The sequence below is a fragment of the Barbus barbus genome (genome assembly GCF_936440315.1).
Source record: "Barbus barbus genome assembly, chromosome: 13".
NCBI lineage: Eukaryota > Metazoa > Chordata > Actinopteri > Cypriniformes > Cyprinidae > Barbus > Barbus barbus.
The window spans coordinates 6427275-6451437 of record NC_136741.1 but is presented as its reverse complement, the minus strand read 5'-3'; the positions used below and the strand labels follow the sequence as shown (position 1 = coordinate 6451437).

The following is a 24163-nucleotide window of genomic DNA, read 5'->3' as shown; positions in this document are numbered from 1 at the left end:
ACAGATAAATGTATCATTATTGATAATTTTGATAACATTTAAAAAGAAACTCTAATATTGTTACTGACAGATATGGTAAAATTATATTGTGTGTCACCATAACCTCGCACGTAATATATATAAATTACCATATATGTGTACAATCCTTACCAGAGCTGGTAGTGGTGATGACTTGAGTGCTCCAACTCTGAAAACCGTGATTGATGAGAACGACGTGCATGCTTTATGACATCATTTTCTCATCTTGTCATTGGAGCCATCTATAGACTAGGAGACAGAGAGAGAGAGTCAGCATTAGCTGTCACAATACATCCCTGTTGTCAGTTTGACTTTGTCTGGCTAAATTTACTCTTGAAAATATGACAGATGATGTGATCTTTAATCTAACATTAGTTTCCCATGAACCAATCACGAGACCTGAGTCAGGGTGAAGAAATGCATTTATTTATGTTACAGGTTCAGGTTTAATAGCGAATGATGCACACCCTGCAACCTGAGTGTGTCTCTGTGTATTTCAGCTGCGGGCAGCGCAGGTGTTTCACCATCAAGAGAGGGGCACGCCGACGGTGAGGCTGATACTGTGCCTCTCAAGCAGAGACTGGCCTTATACCAAGCTGCCACTACCAAGGAGGAGAGAAGCCCATCTGTGGTATTTACCAGCATGAACACGCACTCAAATATGCATGAACATATGCTGGCCCACACTGTCATATCATATTACCTGTAGAAAAGGAAAAATAGGCAAAGATTTCCTACTTCTTGTCTAAGGCCTTCTACTTCCTGTTTAATATTTACAATTCTGAAAAAAATCCTTTCAGCCCATATAAGCATGCTGTACTTAATGGCTGTGTAATACATAATAGATGCATAAAATACACATTAAATGGATTTGCACTTTATTGATCCCATGTGGGAATTTGGCTTGCATTTAATAAAGTAAGATGGCAGTTACTGGATGAAGTGGAGTATTATTACACAGTGTCCTAAACAATTTGTGCTTGTATCCTAACCAGCTACAACCATGAAAATATATTTTGTCTGTTGTTTGGTTTTTACAGAGCCTTTTCGTTGATATACTATTACAGATTTTGTTATTTTTATATTTTCTTTTTTCATTTTCATTTTAAAGTTTTTCTTTTTTTTGTGATTTTGTAATTATTATTATTTTTAAGCATGTCTATTTTTTATTAAATTTAAATATTAAATATTATATTTAAATATTTAATTGAAATATTGTTTTATATTTTTGGTTATAGTTTATTAACTAATGATAATAATCCTTCTGGAAGTACAGAATTATTTTCTATTTTCTAATGGGTAATTTAATTAATTGTTCCCATCTGGTGGAATGACCTGCCCAAATCCTTACCCATCTTCAAGAAACGGCTAAAAACTCATCTGTTCCATCTTTACTTGATCCTCTAACTCTAGCACTCTCTATTTTAATTTTATTTTATCTATATGTCTTTTTATTTAAAAATTTAATAAATAAAAAATAATAATTGTCTGTACTGCGTTAGGCTTACCAAGGCTTGTAAAAAGAGAAAAAAATCTTGTCACTAGAATTCCGGTTAGCTCTATTGGTAAACTAACTCTCTGTTTTTAAGATCTGTACAATAATAAATAGTTTAATACTAAAGGATTAACAACAACGAATACTGATGCAACTTGTCAATGTATAATGTAGTATGTTTGTATAATGTGTGTTTGGTTCTAAGTAAAAGAGGAAATTAAAAACTTTGTTTTCAACTTTGTAGCTCCCTCTAGAGGAGAATCATATGTCTCAAATCTATTCTATGTATATTCTGTATGTACGCTCATACTGTATGTATATTTATGAATGTGTCTTACCATTTTATTTTGTGTTTCAAGGTCATGGACAGCTCTGAGCCGTGCTCTCTGCCAGGCGGACTGGCCAGCGTCAAGAAACAGTTTGAAAGCCAAGAGTCCAGTTCCTCTTCTGCATCCCAAAGCACTGTTACACAATACCACTACCAACAGAAACAGGTAATGCAGATAAATACACAAGGGATCCACAACACTAACTCAATTCCACCAAAAAAGACTAAAACAAGACTTGATGAAAAAGTTTGCATTGCAGTGCTACTGAATCCCCTATTTGGCAGTTGTTCATGCAATAAACATGACTAATTTTCATATCACAAGGCATGAGCAGCACAACACTGCTGATTATATCATACAAACAGCAGTGAGTTGCATATTGTGTATGTTTGTTTAACAACAGGTGTTCTCTGTTTTTTGATAGCAGGTGGTGAGCTCATCAGAGGTGATGGTACGAAGCAGTGTTAAAGAAAGCAGTACCTCAAATGCTCAGGTATACCCACACAAGATGAAAATCCCATTAATATGATAGGAGCAATGCCCAATAAAAAATTCTGCTATGATTTACTCGCTCTCATACTGTTCCAAACAGTTTATTAGAAAACCTATATTTTGTTGCCAGACGTTCTTTTTTTGAGGTATTATTTAGGTGCACTGTTCACTGTTTTCATGTTAGGTTTCCCTGGACCAGAACGTTCATCAGAGTGCACTGTTCACTGTTTTCATGTTAGGTTTCCCTGGACCAGAACGTTCATCAGAGTGTGGCTTCAAGTTTTGGGGATCATTATGATGAGAAAGGTAGTGTTCAAATGTAGTTTACAACAGTTTAATAACAAATTGTAAGTTACCTCATAATTGTTTTGTAATTTCCTCTTTCTCATTTCGTTTTTTAACCTGTTAAAGTGATGGTAATTGGAGGAGAGAATTTGCCAAAAATTTCTACTCAAGCCCTGAAACAGCAGCATGAAAAAAGTATTGAGGAGTCAACTCCACCCAAACATATCAAGGTAAAAATGACGTATACCGATGAAGACAGTAAATTGTTTTACCTGAAGTGGTTAAAGAAATCATCACTTAAAATATGGGTGTTTCTTTAGATTTAGGCACTTTTTTGTTCTACACTCTAAACAAAATGGTGAAATATAGCACTAAAAGTGGTTCTTTGGCTCTTAATAATAGGGGAACCACTTTTGGTGCTGTATAGCACCAAATCTTAGTGCTTCATTGGTTCTTCAGTGGTTCTTCACCGGTTCTTTGGCATGACTGAGGTGCTATATAACACCACTACCATATACAGAACCTGTTAAGCTCCTGTATGGTTCTTCAGCGGTTCTTTGGGGTGATTAAGGTACTATATAGCAACACTGCCGTACAAAGAACCTGTTAAGCCCTTTTAAATGTTCTTTACGAGCCAAAGAACCACTGTTGGTGCTGTTTAGCACCATTTTTGTTGAAGAAATACAATGCAATATGGCACCTCTTATGGTTCTACATAGCACCATTTGACAAAGGTGCTGTATAGCACCTTTAAAGATATGGTGCTATATTGCACCAAAAGTGGTTCCCCTATGATTACGAGCCAACAACCACTTTTAGTGCTATATAGCACCATTTTTTTTTAGAGAGTAGGGGTTGATTTTTATTCAAACAGATTTCCCCATTTCTTTCATGTATGTCACACAACTATCTTTTACATAGAGTATAGATGTTACTGGTTTATCTTTGTCAGAAATCCAGGAGCTATGAAAATTAATATGAGAAATATAAGTATTAATAGGCCTATATTTCATATCAATCACAATGTGGAAAATTAAGCTAAAATCATGTAAAAAAATGAATAAAAATAAATGTACAAGACATCATGCAAGACATGCAATTAGCTTTAGCAAAACCATTTTTCCCAAAAATGTTTCAAATGTAATTTACAGAATTATGTTAAACACAATAAATTATTTGAGATGTGGTGGAATTGACATTTGGTGTAAAAAAATAACAGAACTCTTCTGCGATGCATATCTTCTGCGATGCATATCTCCACTGTTGACAAATTAATAATAAAACTAGTAAGAGTGTAAAAATTGTGTTTTAATCCCACAGGGCCAAAAGTGCTCATATTTAAAGGAACGCCTGTATGTTAATTGTACCTAAATCAACATAATTTTACACTGACTATTCTATTCAAGCATATTTCTTTCTATTGCTCTTTTCTCTGCTTATGCATAAAAATAAAATAGAATATATTTTATGCACAAGATTATGTATTTATAAAATATTATGCTTATCTTTTCCTTCTATACCAACAAAGATTGATCTTGATTACAACCAGTTTCCTTGGGCCCCAGTAAATGTTTCTTCAAAGACTACTGCCTCAGGTAGCTATGAGACCATGTCTGTCACTAAAACAATGCAAGAGGCATCTACCTCCTCTGTGGCTTCCTCGCAATATGAAGCTGTGGAGCAGTTTTCACAACCAGTATCTGCCACACAACAGTTTCAAGTGACTTCCCAAGTCCCAGAACGTTGTCCTTCCCCTAAGCCAACAGATGCACCCACTTCAGCCAAATACGCTGTCAATAAAGAGCAGTACTCTAAGCAGAGGAACCTCTATGAACTTAAGCGCCTCTACAAGCACATTCACCCAGAAGTGCGTAAAAACCTGGAGCGTGACTTCTTCACTGAAGTGACTGACACAGAGCAAACCTATGTGGACAGTGATGAGGAGGTGAGCAGAGACATTCAGCAAGCACGCTATGTTTTTGAAAACAGCGGAAGTACCAGTCCTGGCAAGTGCATAAGTCCAGAGAGAGAGTATTTGGAGTGGGATGAGATCCTGAAAGGTGAGGTGCAGTCAATGCGCTGGATGTTTGAGAACAAGCCGCTAGATTCCATTAAAGATGGTACACCAGATGAAGATGAGGGAAAGAACATAGCCCAACAAGAAATCATCGCTGGAAAAGATGTAAAGTATACTACATGGATGTTTGAAACACAGCCCATCGATGTTCTAGGTACAGAAAAAACTGATTCAGCAGAGCACAGTGGAAAAATAGATCTAGCAAGGGGAGATGTTCAGACTGCAACATGGCTGTTTGAGACACAACCACTGGATTCACTCAACAGAATTTACCAAGAGGATGAGCAAGAGACACAAGTGATGTATACTAAAGACATCGCAAGGGGTGATGTGAAAACTGCTAGGTACTTGTTTGAAACACAGCACCTGGACACACTTGGACACACTGAGACTATTGATGAAAGTCACTTCCTGCATCTGAAATCAGAGCTTGAAGAAGTCAAGGGTGAAGTAAAGAAAACAACCAAGATGTTTGAGACTCAACCCATGTGTGTCATCCGTGGTGACTCGGGTGAGATGCTGGAGATTACCAAGGTGCGACGTGAAGAAACCGAGAAAGGTGATGTCAGGACATCACGCTGGCTCTTTGAAACTCAGCCTCTGGAACTGATCAGCAAAGATCCGAGCAAAGTCAAATTAATCTGTGGGGTCTCCATAGAGGAAAATTATCAGGGTGGGGTAAACAAGGGAAGATGGCTGTTTGAGACACGGACACTCGATCAAATCAAAGATGAAGAATGGGAAAGCGCTAAGATTCAGAAGGAGGAGATCTTAGGAGCAGATGTTAGGAGACACTGCATGATCTTTGAAACACAGCCGATGGATATACTTAAAGATAATACCAATGCAAGACCAATGGAGCCAGAAGACATTTTAGGTGGTGATGTTACTTCTGCTAGGTATTTGTTTGAAACAGTGCCAATGGAGAATCTTAAAGAGTTACTAGAAGTTGGCAAGCTACAAAAGGTGGTAGCTTCAGAAGAAGAGAAAGGCGATGTGAGACACCAGAGGTGGTTGTTTGAAAGCAAACCTCTTGAGCAGATCAGAGAGGAGAATAAAGAGGTCACACGGACTATTAATCTAGAGGAGCTTGAAAAGGGTGATGTCACGAATTACAAGGAAATATTTGAGACCATGGACCTGAGCAAATGTACAGATGCACAAAAAATACAAGTGGAGGGTGTCACCAGCGGCTCAGTGAAATCAAATAAAGTATTATTTGAGTCAATACCATTGTATGCTGTACAGGACAGCTCAGGACACTACCATGAAGTTAAAACTGTGCGCAGAGAGGAAGTTGTAAAAGGAGATGTGAGAAGCTGCAAGTGGATGTTTGAAACTCGTCCCATTGATCAGTTTGATGAGAGCATCACTAAGTTCCAGATAATCAAAGGAATATCTAAAGAAGAAATCCAATCAGGTGATGTCAAAACTGCCAAATGGCTTTTCGAAACCCAGCCACTTGACGGCATTAAATACTTCAACTTAGAGGAAGAGGACAACAGGAAAAATGAGAGCATTGAGATCCAACGAGGTGATGTTAAAACATGCAGATGGTTGTTCGAAACCCAACCAATGGATGTCTTGTATGAGAAAGTAGAGACAAAGACTGAGGACACCACAGACGTCCAGAAAGGAGATGTTAAAACCTGTACGTGGCTTTTTGAGACTCAGACTCTTGACAGCATCAAGGATGAGTCTGAGACAATACTGAAAACTTGCACAGTAAAGCAAGATGATGTAAAAGGTAAGGATGTACGTCTAGTGCGTTTCCTATTTGAGACTGAAAACCTAGAAAACATCACTGACAACGAGGATCATAGTGGCTTTAAGCGAATCACTAAGATTGACATTCACTCTGGAGATGTCTCACGAATGAAATACATCTTTGAGAATCAGTCATCTGATATCATGACTTCTACATCTGAGGAGACCATGCAGAAACTTAAATGCCGTCAAGCAGAGGACATTCAGAAAGGAAATGTGGTGAACTGTACCTGGATGTTTGAAAACCAAGCAATTGATTCCATCAGGGAAAATTCTGAAGAACTCAAGGAGTCACGCACAGTAACAGATATTCAGGGAGGTAATGTTGATAAGGGTCGCTTCATTTTTGAGACATACTCATTAGATAAGATTCAGGAGGAGGCATCTTATACTGAGATCAGCAAACTCCAAAGCATCATACACAAGGAGATAGAGAAAGGGGATGTAAAAAATTACACCATGATGTTTGAGACTCAACCACTGTATGCTATCAGGGACAAAGAAGGACACTATCATGAGGTTACAACAGTGACAAAAGAAGAGATTCTGCGAGGAGATGTGGTTGGGGCAAGATGGTTATTTGAGACAAAGCCCCTAGACTCAATTAGAGACACAGATGAGGTTTATGTCATCAAAGCTGTTACTGAAGAAGACATCCAAAAAGGAGATGTCAGCACAGCCAGGTGGAGGTTTGAAACTCAACCTCTAGATGAAATTGCAGAGGATATGAAAGTTGCTGTTAAAACAGTAGCAGACATCCAAGGGGGGGATGTGAAAACAAACAAACAGCGTTTTGAAATAGATGACCTATCAAAGAAATATGTGAAAACCGTTAGTGTCAGTGAGATTCAGAGAGGTAACGTGAGAAGCTCCACATGGATGTTTGAAACACGTACTATTGACAAGATCCGGGGTGAAGGTTCAGAGTATGACGAGATGGAGAAAGTGACACATGAAGAAGTGGTAAAAGGTGATGTTAAGCAGTCTGTGTGGCTCTTTGAAAAGGAACCACTTGATCGCATCAAGGAAGTTGATGAAACAGACACTGTCATTTCTCGTGAAGAAATCCCAAAAGCTGATGTGAAAACAACAACATGGTTGTTTGAAACCACCCCCCTTACCGAGTTCAATGAGAGCAGTGTAGAGAGAAAAGAGATTGTTGGTAAGAGCATCAAGGCAACCCTAGAAGAGTTGTATACTCAGAAAATGGTTGAATCACAAGGTATTCTAATCGAGGCAGATGAGATTGGAGACGTCAGAATGGCTAAATACAATCTTCTAAGCCAGGACACTCCAGAGATCCAGAGAGAAGAGGTAATACATGGAGACCTGAACAATATTATGATGAACCTGCTCAACAGACGTGAGACAACAGAGAAGGCAATCACCATAGACAAGGAGGAAAGAGGAAATATCAACTCAACTGTCCAACAGCTCTTTAATCAGAATAAGAGTGATAATGTTGAGAAAGAGCTAATTATCAGAGGAGATATCCAAGAGGCAATTAATAACTTGCTCAAGCAAGAAGGATCTTCCAAACGTGGCATTCTGATTCAAGAAGATGAGAAAGGAGATGTGAAGATGACCATCTACTCACTCCTCAATAAAGAAAGTGAGAGCGTTGTTGAGAAAGCGGATATAGTTAGTGGAAATATTCGTGGAACACTGCATAGGCTGCTGGGTAGTGCTGATGCAAAGGACCCATCCTCTAAGATAACTGTGGGAGAAGCAGAGAGAGGAAATGTCAGTTTTTATTCTACATGTATTGAGTCTGGAGCACTGGACTACCTTAGGCAACTTCAGCTGGAGACTGATGAAATTGTTGAGGAAAAATTTAAAGAAAAGATTATTGGAGGTGACGTAGAGCAAACAAAACAGATTTTAAGAAAGAGCCAGCAAACAATAGGACGAACTGTTGCTGAAGATGATATTGTACCTGGGGATGTAATTAACACAGTACAGGTGTTTATGATGGAACCTGTAGTATCCCTGCACAACATGCAAAAAGTGGAGATAGTAAAGGGAGACTTGACAGCAGCTCTTGACTCTCTCACACAAGCTGTAAACCAAAGTGTTGTCATAGAAAAAGAAGAGATAGTCAAAGGAGATATCTGCACAACACTTAGGTCTCTTGAGGAGGCTCAAAACCAACTGAAAGAAATAGAAAAGCCTGAGATTGTCCCTGGTGACATCAGGGGTGCATTAGAATCTCTTGAAAAATCATCATCTGCAAAGACTGAGGTAATTATTGAAGACGTGGTCCCAGGGGATATTAGAGGTACCTTGAAATCCCTGGAGGAGGCAAAGCAGGCGGTGAAAGAGGTTGAGAAGGAGGAGATTGTTAAAGGTGACATTCAGACTGCCCTCCTTAGTCTTCAAGAGGCTTCAACTGAAAAGAGGGTGTTCCAGCACCAAGTAAGTGAACAGGGTGATGTGAAAGGTACAATTAATCTCTTACTGGAGCCAAACTCATCCCCACGTATGCAGAGGAGGCCAAGCACTGAGGGTGACATAAAATCTTCCATCAAATCCCTTTATGAGCAGGAGCAAGCGCAAATTGAGAAAGAAGATGTGATTAAGGGAGATGTTCAGGGCACCATTAAATCCCTGATGAAGAAGAAAGAGCAATCAGGCCACAAATCAAAAATGAATCCTCACAAGAAAGTCAAAGTTCCCATTAAGAATCCAGTTCCCCCTCAACAAGCAGCCCGTGAATGCCCCACTGGACCTAAAACTGAGGAAAAGCCATCAAATCCACCTCCAGTGAGAAACATGCAGCAGAGCAGCACACAAAGGACATCTGAGATCAAATCCTCAGAAAATCAGACGACTTCTGAGGATTATCGTTCTGCTACTAAACAGATGACAACAGCTGTTTATGCACAAGAGTCCTCTCAGAGCTCTCAAAAGGTAAATGTCAAGGAGCAACATATCAAACAAAAACAGAACTCTCCTAGTCCAGTGCTAATAAAGAAGAAGAATTTTGGAGGTCAGATGAGTGAGAAGAAATCTGAAATTGCAGCTGTGTCTTCAGCAACGAGTGCATCAATGGAGACATCACAAACTAATATTAGCATGCAGCAAACCGAGGAGACAAAGACAGTCACAAAGGTTCAGACGACTGTGACAACAGAACAATCCACTGTAACCCAGAAGCAGAACATCAAGAATTTAAAATCAGAAAAAAATGTTAAGAGCCTGAACCGCAATCTCAGTCCCAAAGGAATGATAAAAAAAGTGAAACCACAGCCAGAGAATAACTTTCCACCACCTCCGAGTTCTCCTCCACCTTCCTCTGAATCAGAGCTCTCTTTGCCTCCTCCTCCCTCACCAGTGGCAGAAAGTGATGTCCAGCCAACCCTCTTACCACGCCCTTCTCTAATCATGAGACAGGACAGTGACCTTCCTCCTCCACCACCTCCACCCCCTGTAATGGAGTCAGACACCGAATTCTTTCCACCACCTCCCCCACCCCAAGACCTCCTCCCTTCTCCTCCATCTCAGCAGGAACTCAGCTCTGTTGCCCAACCTGAAAAGCCAAAAGGCCGAACTTTATTCAAGGTGCCAAAACCTGAGCCTCCCAAGCAACCACAGCCCAAAACATTTAAATGGCAGAAAAAACAACCTGCACCTACTCCACCCCCTCCACCTCCACCTCCTCCATCAGTGGCAGAGCAGAGTGAAACAGTTGTATCAAACATAACCACAGTTACCGAAACTACAGAGAACATCACTAAGCAAAAGGAATTGGTTAAATCAATTGAACCTCCGACTCCACATATTACTAAAGTTTCATCAGCAATACCAGTGCTACAGCCAGCAGCCGAGGAACCACTACGCCCTAAAAAGGTATTTGCACCAGTGAAACCCCCCCCTCCCCCCGACCCTTATGCAGAAAAAACAAGACCTGCAAGTAAATTCAAAACACCACTCATGCTTGCAGAAGAAAGATATCGCAAACAAATAGAGGAGACTGAAAAGAACAAGGGAGAAACTACTCCCACCTCACCCCCACCTACTAAATCATTTAATGTCAGCGAAATGAAGGCTGAAGCAGAGTCAAGCACACAGAAAGCTGAACAGCCTCAAATGACTCTTCAGACACAGCAAGAAACACCTAAAGAACCAGAGGCTAAACAGAAGCCAGCCAAGCTTCCCAAAGAAACAGCAGAAAAACTTACCCCTCCAAAAAGTCCACAGACTCCACCAAAGCAAAAGCCACCTGCAAATTTTCAGATAAGCAAACCTTCATTTCCAAAAGTCGGTAGGAAAACAACCACAGAATCCTCTAGCAATTTATTAGATAAAAAGCAGGTATCTACCACTTCTGCCTTAGAAATTAAAAGCCATCCAGCCCCTGCAGTTCATGCACTCTCTGTTGCAGAACAAGTTGAGAGTACAAAAGCTCACTCTGTAAAACAAGAGAGCATCCAGGCCACAAAAAACATTCAAAGTCAGATCACTGTTTCTGCTCAAGCAGAAGAGATCAAGAGCATAGAGACACGTGTGGCTCAAGAAGTCAAGAAGGTTCCTTCTGAGACCACAAAGATACCAAAAGTGACCCCTAGCTTTAAGGTGAAAACATTTAAGGTGCCTAAGGGAGAGAAGTCAGAGAAACAAGAAGACAGAAAGGACACAGTTCAAACAATCAGCACAGAGCAAACAGTCACAGAAACAGGAAAAAAAAATGTCTCTCAAGTGTCCATGAGTCAGGAGGGCCTCCAAAAATCCACCAGAGCTGAAGTGAAAATTGAGAAAAAGGAGGAAATGAGACAAACCAAGCAAGACACCAAAATGGAGGTCCAGTTGAAGAAGCAAAGACAAACATCAGTTAAGCAGCCACCACCTGTGGCACCAAGACCATCAGTTGAGATACATCAAATACAACCAGCAATATCAACAGAGGTACATCAAGGACAAGGGCAGACATCTGTCATTCAGTCACATCAAGCAGTGAGAGAGGAACACGTCCAAATTCATGAGGAGAGGATGGTCACTCAGACTACAGTTCAACAACAGAGCACTCAACAGAAAAGTAAATTCCAGATCAAGAAGCAGGTAAAGCCTCCACTGCGGCCTCCAAGCAGAGAGGAGGCCATAAAACAGTCAATGCAGAAAGAGGAGCAAAACAAAACAGAGATTACAAAAACAGCAGAATCTGAAATGAGTGCATCAATGACATCCGAAAGTTCTTATGTACAAAAATGTGAAGAAATTCAAAAATTGTTGTGTTATATCAAAGAATTTGAAGGAGCTCCTGCAAAACTGAACCCAAAGTCATTACAGACAATGTTGAGTATCATTCCTGATTGGCTACTTGGTTCTGAAGAGAAGGCTGATTTAAGCCGTACTCAGTACAACAAGCAAAAAATTAGAGAGGTCATAATCTATGTGCAGAACCTTGCCCTGGCTAAACTACATTTTTTAGAGGGAAATTTGTCAGTTTCAGAGACGGCAAAAAGTGAGTCATCACAGGAAAAGAAAATAGTTGGTGGAGCCACACAGAAAATATCTAAGATTACTATTGGTTCAGCAAAAATAGAGACTCAGAAGAAAGTAGTGGAGGAGAAGAAGACAGAGTGCCAGAGTGAATCAAAGATATCAGAGCTCAAAATGCCTCCTGAGCTAAGAATGCGGACACCGTCACCTACGTTCATCTGTATTGAGTCCGCCAAGAGGACAGACTCTCCCTTGCGAGTGACTCCATCACCCCCTCTCTCCTACAGGTCGGGCACCACTCCAACACCTCCACCTCGCTGGTCTGAAACACCAACACGTCTGAACCAATCCACACCCTCCCCTACAATGAGTCGCTCTGAGAAGCTAGCTAAACTAAGAGATACCACAGCCAAACTCTCGCAAGGCATGACTCCACCACCCATGCCTTTGCCAGAGTACATAATAAAGGCTCAAACTGATTTGGAAGGGTCTCGCTCATCCAGCTGTTCAGAGATTACCTTTGAGACTCACATGATGGAATCATCCTTGACAGATGTCACGGATATCCATGGAGACTCCATAATGACTGTAAAAGACAAGCGTGAGTTCTTTGAAGAGGCTCAGAAAGCAGAGGTCTGTCGTGCATATGTACGCAAGGACCCTATTGACATCCCAGAGCGTCTTGCAACAGATACAGAAGATAATGAGCCAGAGATCCCGAAATCCATCGACGCCCATGAGAAAATATTAGAGGACTTGCCCAGGGTTGACCTGTCCAGGCTTGTTAACAAATTCGAGTCTCCCCAGCCTAAAGTTTATGTGCGGAAGGGGCCCATTGTGATTACTGAGAGACTTGGAAGTGACACAGAAGATGTTGAATCTGAGAAGAAGTCATCTTTGGTGGAGGACATACCAAGCCTTGATATTAAAGCCCTCAAGAATGTCTTTGAAATGGGCGAGCAAGCCCACCAGCACCTAAGGGAAGAGAGAAAGAATCTTGAGAAACAAGAGGAAGCACCTGAAGGATTCTCTAAAACTAAATATGTAACTGAGAACTTCTCCACTGTAGATGAGTTTGGAAACACTGTAACAGGCTCAAATATGGAAACATCCTCCTGCTCTCAGACTGTGACAACCCGTGGTGATCCACCAACTTACGCAGATGTATTAAGAGGAAATGTTCCTGTCCTGGATGTTCCACCAGAGGCCTCTACAGAAGAGTTACTAAAGAACTTCCAGCAGACATGGGCAGAGAGTGAAAATGTCTTCAAAAACCTGGGCTTCACAGTGTCTGAGCAGCACAGATCACAGACTGTTTCACACCAGCACCAGACTGTTGTCACCGGTAAATCTATGTGATGAGCATGGAGAGGTTAACAAGAGTGCAGAGTGATGACTAAAACAGCGATGGTGTGTTTGCATTTGACAAATAGTGATGCTTTAGGCATTCCTGTCTGTACTTTTATTTCAATCTTGTAGTTTGTATTCATAATGTGCTGCTAAACAAGACAGTCAAAGTGAATATGATATGATTTTGTTACTATTGATTTGTATATTTGTAGTATTGCCCATTATATGTAATGAGACTGTGCTGAGGTTCTGATGTGATATTTGCATTTGTATTGCACCTCCCTAAATGCAAGTTGTGTTTAAATGTTTTCATTCTAACAACTATACTAACAGCTTCAGCTTCTTGTTTCTTTTTAATATATTTTAACTTACCAACCTCTGCTCATAAAAGTATAATGAAACTGTCTGCTGTCCGTCAATGTGAGTCTGCGTATGAATGTGTACTGACTGATTTAAAAGCATTTTCTGATGCTAGTCTCTCTCTCTCTCTGACAGAAAATACGGGTGCCAGAGTCCGAACTGTGTCAGGTATGTCGGAAGAGGGTGTATCCCATGGAGTCTCTCATAGCAGACAAGCAAAACTTCCATAAAACCTGTTTTAGATGTACCCACTGCAGCAGCCAGCTAAGGTAGAGGCTTCTTTTTACACAAATCCTAGATGTTTTTAACATTTGAATGTGTTACAGCTTGGAACAAGAAAAGAAAAAAAGTTGAAAAGTTGACATGCATCATAATTCCATACAGGTTTATTTGATTTGGGAGTTGTGAGTATGTGAGCTGTTCTTGTTGTAATGAGAGAACACACTATACCGCCATCTAGTTTATATCAGATTCAAATCTGACATTTATTTATGGCTGATACTGTATCTCATATTTGTGCTTCTCTCTCTACTTCAGTCTTGGAAATTATGCTTCTCTCCACGGACGAATGTATTGCAAGCCACACTACAAACAACTTTTCAAGTCTAAAGGCAACTATGATGAAGGATTTGGAGAAAGGCCCCACAAAGAACTTTGGAGTACAAAGAATCAGAGCAACTCCTCAGAGACAAATAACATGAAAAACAGCCCTCCTGTCAATTTTAATGTCAAAGTAACTCACAGCCTGCAAGAAAATGATCCCAACACCACAGAGAGGATTACTCAAGAAAAGATGAATGATGACATTAAGAAGTCAGCAAACAAAATGGCAGTTGTGTGGCCGCCCCTCAACGATTCCCCAAAAAAGTCATTTAATTTGGAAGATGAAATAAAGGTAGTCGTCAAACCTGTTTGGCCGCCTCAAATTGAATCAGAACTCTCGGGTAAAGAGAATAATGAACCAGCAATAAATAAGAGGCAAACTGCAATTACTAGTGGAAACGCTGCAGAAAATGTCCCTAAAGAAAATGGTGGAGGGCTTATGTCATCCATAAATACGCCAGAAAAATCATCTACAGATGCTAAAATAACTCAAGAGACAGAGGAGCCAACACCAAAACCTGAAACTGCTGAGGGGGGAGAGGATGCCAGTGAAACAGGCAAAGCCATTGAGCCATCAAACGAAAGCCAGCAGACCACAGAGCAGAGAAATAATGAGACACCTCAAGCAACTGAGACAAAAGAAGGAAGTGAGATGAATGGTCAAAAAGTTGAGGAGGAGATGGAGAATGGAGTCGCAGAAGGATCTAAGAATGAAGAGGAAAGTGGCAATGCAAATATCACAGATGATAATGGTACTAAGGAAAGTGAAATGAAAGTGCAAAGTGAAGTAAATGAGGGAGAAGAGGCAAAAGTGACAGCGATAGATGGTGAAATACCAAATGGCCAAACAGCCAACAGCAATGCAAACAACAACAATAATAGCAACAGCCACCTAATATCGGACGACAAGGCCAGTTTGGCAGGAATTTATGAAATTAAAGAAGAACCAGGGCTGCTGGACTTCTCCTCAGGGCCACTTCCTGCTCAGGAACCATTTAAAGAAGAGATCAACAGTGAGATGAGGGCTTCTGACATATTCCAACAGCTCCAAGAAGACAGCTCTGTCTCATCACGTGCCAAATACTCACATGACATAAAAGAGGCAGAACAAGAACAGCCCAAAACCAAAACATTGGTTTGCGCTGAGACCGATGACAACCCAAAGTTTAGACCCTCACGTTTTTTAGATGACATATTTGCAGGTTTTGATGACAATTCTAGTTTGTTTCCTGGATTTAAGGATGATATTTGTAGTAAGGAATCAGCTTCATCTCAGCTGGATGACCTTCTGGATTTTGGAATAGAATCAAAAGGGGAGACGGGCCAACACACTGAGGCGGAAATGAGGAAGAATCCACTCGATAAAAATGACACCAAAGATGCTGGGCTGCTGAGTGAAGCCAGCAGCCTCTGGCAGGATGAGAATGACTTCTTGTCCGTAGAGGATCAAATTAAACAGAACCGATATTATGATGATGACTGATAAAAAAGTAACAATTAACACTGTTTAATCTGCCATACACTCATTTATACATAATCAAAGCTTCTGTCAACATCCTTTAGAACAGTATCAAAGCTCTGTTCATGGAGAGATGAATGTTAGCATGCTCCTATTGAATTTTATACTCTGCTCGCAGCAGACAGCACATTTAAACACAATCTGAAACTTTTAAAAAGCTTTATTTAAAGCACCTGGTGTGCAAGATAAATTGGGGAAATATGATAATAGTGTTTTTTGTTTTTGCTGTAAACATTTAATTCAGAATTCATGTATCTTTGCCTGTGTCTGTTTTCCATGCCTGCAAGTTTGCAGATACTCTTTTGCTTTCTTTCTAGAACATTCATAAGGGGTTATTTCTGCTTTTGTTTGATAGAATTCTCGACAGACTGTCTGTCTTAAGGTGGTTAGAATGAATTGTTTCTATTATATTGCTACTGCATTGACAATGAATAAAAAACATGTTTCTGGAATAATCAGTATTATCTTTTGTGTTTCATCAGCATCATGTTCTGTATTTTTCGTATGAAAAATATGATCCATATATAGCCAAAAAACAGAAGTTAATTTTTAAATGAGTTGAAAACCTACCCATAATTCTACGGAGCCCTTTATGGGACACGGTGGTGGGGAAAATTTGGGGTGTGTGGAAAAAATATTTTTCAAATGTTTTGCATTCCCTCGCAAAACTTTTGCGTTCTCTTGCAAAACCAGTTGAGTTCTCATGATAGAGGCCAGTAGAGGGAATTTGGCCAGGACACCGGGGTTACATCCCTACTCTTTATGAGAAGTGCCATGGGATTTTTAATGACCACAGAGAGTCAGGACCTCGGTTTAACGTCTCATCCGAAAGATGGTGCTTTTTGACAGTATAGTATCCCCATCATTATACCGGGGCGTTAGGACCCACACAGACCACAGGGTGAGCACCCCCTGCTGGCCTCACTAACACCTCTACCAACAGCAACCTAGTTTTTCACCGGAGGTCTCCCATCCAGGTACTGACCAGGCTCAACCCTGCTTAGCTTCAGTGGGCAACCAGTCTTGGGCTGCAGGGTGATAAGGCTGTGGCCTTGAACTAACCACTTACTGTATTTCTTTATACTTGAGTCCAAGTTCAAAATAAAACTCTATGAACTGCTCCATTGTGAACATACGAGCTGTAACCACTGCAAGCTGTAAAGTAAACAGGAAGAGTTTGTCCGAATTCAACTGGTTTTGCGAGAGAACTCAAATATCTTTGCGAGGGAACGCAAAAAAAAAAAATTTCCTCCCACCCCAAATTTTTTCCACTCACCCAAAAATTTTCCCACCACCACGTCCCATAAAGGGCTCCATATAATTCAGTAGTCAATGGAACTAAATGCTGTTAAGATAACACTTTTTAATTAACCCTCATTAGTTAGGTATGGAAATCCGTTTCCGCCACTGAATACAAAATAAAAAAAGGTTATTGCGACTTTTTATCTCACAATTCTGACTTTGTTTTTCTCAGAATTGCGTGATATAAACTCGCAATTGCGTGATATAAACTCGCAATTGCGAGATATAAAGTCAGAATTGTGAGATAAACTCGGCATTCTGACTTTTTTTCTCGCATTTACTTTTTTTCTCAGAATTGTTACATATAAACTCGCAATGAAAAAAAAAATGAAAACTAAAAGAATTTCAAATCACATGAGCCAATATTTTATTCACAATAGAACATAGATAACATAACAAATGTTCAAACTGAGAAATTTTACAATTTTATGCACAAAATGAGCTCATTTCAAATTTGATGCCTGCTACAGGTCTCAAAATAGTTGGGATGGGGGCATGTTCACCATCTCCTCTTCTTTTCAAAACAATTTAAACACGTCTGGGCATTGAGGTTATGAGTTTCTGGAGTTTTGGGGTTGGAATTTGGTCCCATTCTTGCCTGATATAGGTTTCCAGCTGCTGAAGAGTTTGTGGTCGTCTCTAACGTATTTTTCATTTAATGATGCGCCACATGTTCTCTATAGGTGAAAGATCTGGACTGCAGGCAGGCAATTCAGCACCTGGACTCTTCTACTACGAAGCCATACAGTTGAAATAGCTGCAGTATGTGGTTTTGTATTGTCCTGCTGAAATACCCAAGGCCGTCCCTGAAATAGACGTTGTCTGGAGGGGATTTCTCCAGTGTCTCTGAATCTTTTGATGATGTTATGCACTGTAGATGATGAGATTTGTAAAGCCTATAGCTAATCATGTTACAGACCTGATGTCAATTAACTTAATTAGTTGCTAGATGTTCTCCCAGCTGAATCTTTTCTAAATTTCTTGCTTTTTCAGCCCTTTGTTGCTCCCGTGCCAACTTTTTTGAGACCTGTAGCAGGCATCAAATTTGAAATGAGCTCATTTAGTGGACATAAGTTTACAATTTCTTCATTTATACATTTGTTATGCTCTCTATATTCTATTGTGAATAAAATATTGGCTCATGTGATTTAAAAGTCTTTTAGTTTTCATTTTATTCAAGTTTAAAAACACACACCCCAACATTTCCAGAATTCGGGTTGTAAGTATATGCACTCTTTACTCCAATACATTTGTGATGTGTAATGCAATTACTCCTTCCCAATGATGTTTTAGAAACTGCAGAGTATTCAATTCAGAATCAAGGCAAATGGCACCAGTTGACAAAATAAATAAATAATAATAACAATAATATAAAAAATAAAATAAAATATAATGGTGGTATTGTGTATGTAGTATTATTACTACTATCGACTACATTGAACCAAGATGTAAGCTAATTGAGTTATTTACCTGTGCGCTGTGGTCATTTGGGAATGTTGGAGACATAGGCTATAGTTTATTCCACTGTTCTAGTAGAAAAAAATAAATACAGCTTATATCCTCTCTTGGTAGCCTATATTACAAAAGCATCGAGCTAAAAAACTGTCATAGAATTAGTCAGAATGGTTTTTAAAGAGGCCTTATAATTACGAACAATATCACTGCAGCCCACTTTATATAGATATAAAGACAATTTAATATTTTTACAAATATATGCATGTACATAAACTACAGTCCAATACTGTTAAACTTGTTAAACTTGCATAATAGCTACATTTTTTTTTTTTTTTTTTGATGTGTGAGGTATTTTACAGTGAAATTAATTCAGTTATCAACCTTGCTTTATCAAAAAGCAGTCGTAATCTTGACCTGTGCTTTGTAGAGAGAGGTTGCAGCATGAAGAGTAGAGTGTAGATTGGTCAAGTGAGCAGTCGGGTAGGCTAGCACTGATTCGCCTTCTGCGGGCGGGCTGCTGATTGGACAGCGCTCCATAACGCGCCGCAGCGCACCACCTCGCAACCATTATACCGCTCGTTCAATACGCCGTGCGTTCGCATTGTGCTCTTAAGAAAACTGGCAGGATTTCACCAATGCAGAGAATCTGACCGAAAAGGTAGGTTCGCAATGCATTCCCTCGTTGAAGTTCACCTAGTGTGTCGAGCATCTGCGTTTGTAGAGCGTCCTATTCTTTAAGGTGACAGGAGCAGAGCTACAAAGAGTCATGTGATGACATGATCAGGTTTTGGGGTAAAAGGAGCGACGCATAAAGCATTCGTTGCGTATATTTTGGATCTATTACCAGGAGACCAGCATTTCATCTGTAAATATTGTAAAACGTTAACGCTGTGACATAATATAGCCTATAAATGTTATAATATGAAGTTCAACTATGGCAATTTTAACATTTGTTCTTAATTATAACGTAATTGTTATGTAAATCATTGGCATGCAATTCAAGATTTATTTAATTATTTAAATACTGTCCCTATAGCGAAAATAGTCTATTCTATTGTCACTGGTAACAACTGGCAAATGTTGCCTTTGATATCAACTACACACTTCCTACTAGTAACTAATTCGGTTGTTGCTGCTACCAATTTAAGTTAGTAGTTATTTATCAGTTAATATTTCTACTTAATCTTTAGCTAGACTGGTTCTTTTTTTTATGTGTTAAATGGTAATGGTCACACCTTCTTATGAATAACAGCTATAGCTAGGTTGTGTATGACTTAAGTGTTTAAATCCTGTGCATCACATATCTTTTCATGTTAAAACATTGTTTAATTTTTTTTTTTAAAAGTCTAAAGCAATTTCTAAATTTACCACTTCTTCCCTAAAAATTTTAAATAATATGCAATATCATCGTATTCCTTCCTCCCATCAACATGAACATATGGTTTAACTATATATATATATATATATATATATATATATATATATATATATATATAAGTTGTTTTTTCATGACCCTTTAAAAGGATTTGAAAGTCTGTCATCATTTACTCACCTTAATGTCAATCCAAATAGTAGGAATGTTTCAGCTGTTTTGACAACAAAATTAGACCCCATTGGCAACAAATTGTCAGTAGTATAATCAGTATTGTAAAGACAGTTCACACCCTTGATTGATGGCCATGTTTATGCTGTGATGAAAATGCTGTTACATTTCAGAGTTTTTTGATTGACACTAAGTACTTCATTTGGAGCTTTTTGATATGAGCACTGCTATGCATCATGTTTTGCAGTTTGAAAAAAAGGCTCTCCTATGGATCTGACCTCTGTCAGTCTGTTACTTTTTTTATTTAGTGGAGAGAGATGATTTTTTCATGAGGCTGTTGGCACCCTCTTAATACCGTCAGCTATTTTTTATTATTTTTTTGCCATGATTTGGATGGTTGACATGCTTTTGATTATGTTCTTTTGGGAATTAATTCGGCTGAGCTAGCAATCACACCCTCCTGCATAATCAGGAAACTTTTGAGGATACTTTAAAGTTGAACTGAAGCTATTTTAGGTATGTGAAAGCATGCTTTAATGTTGACTTTTACATTAAATAATTATGGCCCTTAATAGCGCATGGCCCTCATCCTGAGGCCCTGATACTATACATCTGTTGCAGCTCTTAAGATCTTATATGATTGCACATCTATAGCACAGTGATGTGATGCATGCATTATTGAGATTGTTATTTCAAAATTAGGCTTTCTCCATGTTGACCGCAACACATCTGCTTATTGACTTACATGTACAGTATAAAGATAGTTCATCATTGTGTTTTTGTTCTTATATAGTGATATTTCATAGTTACTGTGAAGTGAGAGGTATACATTCCCATTCATATTACTTTGCCATGACTTTTTTGTTTTGAGAAATGACTTTACCGCAGCGCTGGTAATATAATGTCATTGTATTAGTGTGTGTGTGTGTGTGTGTGTGTGTGTGTGATTTTTGTGTAAGTAGAGCAGCTTCTCTCAGAGCTGAGGGAGAACAAACCCACTTGCATACCAATCACATTTTTGTTTAAGCATCTCTTATCCACATAAATATTTAAATAGTGGAGAGTCTTATTTCTGAAGTGCAGTTGAAACAGTTCTTTTTTATATCAAAGCAGTTATTAGATAGAACCCAACAGGCTATCACACATATAAAGCACATTAATCAGTAGTGAGACAGAATGAAACAGTTTCTGACCATGAAAGGTTTGTCTGTTTCTGTTTCATCGATTATCACTGATTTAAATCTTTAAGCTTTAAACTTTGGGGAAATGTAAGTGTGCATGTGGGATTCAAACTTAAACTGACTGCTAATGTGTTGTTTCCATTTATTTTCTCTGATGTCATCATATATTAACCAGAAGTGTGCACCATTCATATAACTATAACATTTAATGAATTGAGGATACTTTTTAAATTTCAATTAATTTCCATGTATTTAAGTTGAATTTGAAATTATGTGAAAAATGTGATACAGAATTGTAATTCAATTTTTAAGGAAGTAAAATTAAAAATTTTAAAGAATTCATGTGTCTTCTGTAAGTGTAGTTAGTACAATTAATTTTTCATTATGAATTATTCAATCACTCTACATTCTTTATAGTGCATTAATATTACCATACTTAAATTATTGCTCAGAGGTTTGGGGTAATACATACAACTGCATATTATTATCATTATCTGTGTTGCAAAAAAGAGCTATACGGATAATTCATAAAATTGGTTATAGAGATCATACAAATGCATTATTTTTAAAATCAAGGATATTAAAATTAATTGATTTGGTTCATTTTCAAACAGCACAGATAATGTATAAAGCAAAAAAATAATTTACTCCCTGGCAATATTCAAAAATTGTTCCTTAATGGAGAAGTGAGATATAATCATAGAAGAGAGTGAAATTTTAAGCATCTTTATGTTCGTACAACATTAAGAAGCTTCTGTATTTCTGTATGTGGAGTGAAATTGTGGAACAGACTAAGCTTAGTGCTCAAGCAATGCCCAAGTTTGATCCAGTTTAAAAAGAAGTATAAACGTATGGTTCTCAGAATGTATCAGGAGGAAGAACGGATCTGATTAGGTGTTCATACAGATTATTTGGTCATAGTGTTTTTGTTTGTATATTTACTGTAAATATATGTAGGAATGTCAAAAGGGTGTATTAAGACAAGGATGAGATGACCGAGTTATGAAGTTAAGTTGATGATTATTGTTATTGATTATTATTATCAACGTGCAGTGGAGAAGGGGTAGGATTAAATAAGATTATGCTTCTTCCTACTCCTTTTTGGACATTGTGTTATTTTTACTGTATTTGTTTGCATGTTCGAAATAAACGTTTCAATTCAAAAATTATCCAAAAATATGTTGTCGTACAGATATAATTATTTCCAGACAAACATTAAATTATATTAATAACCAGTTTTGTTTGCAATACCACATATAAATTTGATATTTGGTATTTGATTTATGCACACAATTCATTACACTTATAATTTTGTTTTCAAGTGGAGGCACACAATTTAAAGGAGACTTAAAAGTTTATGAAGCAGTCCTTAAATAGCAGTTTACTTTTTTTTTTTTTAAGTTTACTTTTTAGGGAGGACTGTGTGTAATTTATGGAGTTGAACAAAAAGTCTCATATGGTAACCACAAGCCTGATTTAATTTGTACTGTAAATGGACAACAGCCATTCTAATATCCCACTGGAAATTCCTGTGGGAATCTATGGCAAATTAGCCTTCCAGATTTGGCCTACAAATTGATGGCATGACTGTACAGCTCTATTGCAATTAAATATCCTGTGGCGTGTGGCCAAATAAATTAAAATTCCAACTCATCAACAGAAAGGAATAATCCTGTAAAGAACATCTTGTCGATTTGAAACAGCAGCATATTTTAAAAGGGTTTAGTTTTAGGGTATCGTTTCTATAATTATGTAATAGATAGATAGATAGATAGATAGATAGATAGATAGATAGATAGATAGATAGATAGATTTGCTGTTTGTTTATTTTGAGCGAACAATATGAGTCAACATGGCAATCATTGCAGATGAAGCCAGTGCTAGGAAAGATCATACATACACACACTGCCTCAAGATTTATCATTAGTGAGAGAAGCAGTGCCAGCCATCTGTTTATTGATCAGTAAATCACAGAAAGCCTTACGTTAGCAAACACAGCATGTTATTGGCAGACGTTATTTACTTTTATTCATTGAGTCAGTCAAATACAAAGAGAGCTAGACAACATTGACCATGATTGCATTGTTTTAATGTTCATTTTTTTCACTCAAATAGCACATTTTCATTTCCTTTATCATTAAAAAAAAACAATAAAAGAAATTGAAGAAAAATAAAAGTATATGAAAACAATTCACATTATGTGATTTTGCTTCTCAAGTAATGTTTTTTTAGATCATAATATGATTAGATATATATAGTATATTTACTGGAAAACAAAACAAAAATACTGATGAAAACATTTTTGCAGTGCATTTACTACAACTAAATTAAGTTATAGTAGCTGTAATGGTCAGTGAAAGCGCCGTGATAGTATTTCCACACACCATGTTTCTCTCTCTGACTGACTGAATGTGTTGTGAATCAAATTATATTACATCTGCAGAGCCTAAAACATAATCCCCATCCATCAGTATTCAGCTGCCTGTCCTGTTATTTGCCAATAACATGAAGTATCTGAATGCTAGTGTCCAGTTAGTATAGTTAGTTGTCAGCAGATAGACATGGGACACAGAGGTAAGTGTAATACAAACAACAGTTTTTTTCAAAAGCAGCAGAGGGGAAGGAGATGAGCAGTAAGTCCGGGTATGCAGGCGGGGAATGGAAAAGTCTCTTGGGGCTAATCTGAGTGTAAATGTCCTTGTTTCCTAATCCAAGGGATCCAGAGGGAACAGCGGAGCGTGGAGACGGTGGAGCACAGGAGCGATGGAGAACGGGGATAGGAACACAGGAGCAACTGGTAGGTAGACAAAAGGCAAGTGGTTCAGGTTAGTCAACATAGAATGTTTGAGACCAGACAGTGAGTGAACGGGAGGAGTGCAGGGATATAGTGCTACTGATTAGTGCTGACAGGTGGCGGTGATCAGAGATCAGGGGATTGGGATCTGGTG

At 38.5% G+C, this 24163-nt stretch overlaps 1 protein-coding gene across 1 annotated transcript in view; it reads left to right on the top strand.

The window, feature by feature from the left end:
- The window catches only part of LOC306879214 (uncharacterized protein), a 30582-nt gene extending 14395 nt beyond the window's left edge, over positions 1-16187 (top strand). Inside the window, exons 3-10 of the mRNA XM_079432004.1 lie at positions 519-649; positions 1873-2007; positions 2267-2335; positions 2574-2640; positions 2746-2849; positions 4148-13247; positions 13748-13881; positions 14150-16187. Of these exons, the coding sequence (XP_079288130.1) occupies positions 519-649; positions 1873-2007; positions 2267-2335; positions 2574-2640; positions 2746-2849; positions 4148-13247; positions 13748-13842 (9701 nt within the window). The 3' untranslated portion in view covers positions 13843-13881; positions 14150-16187. The remainder of the gene's footprint in view (positions 1-518; positions 650-1872; positions 2008-2266; positions 2336-2573; positions 2641-2745; positions 2850-4147; positions 13248-13747; positions 13882-14149) is intronic.
- Positions 16188-24163: the final 7976 nt, after the last annotated feature.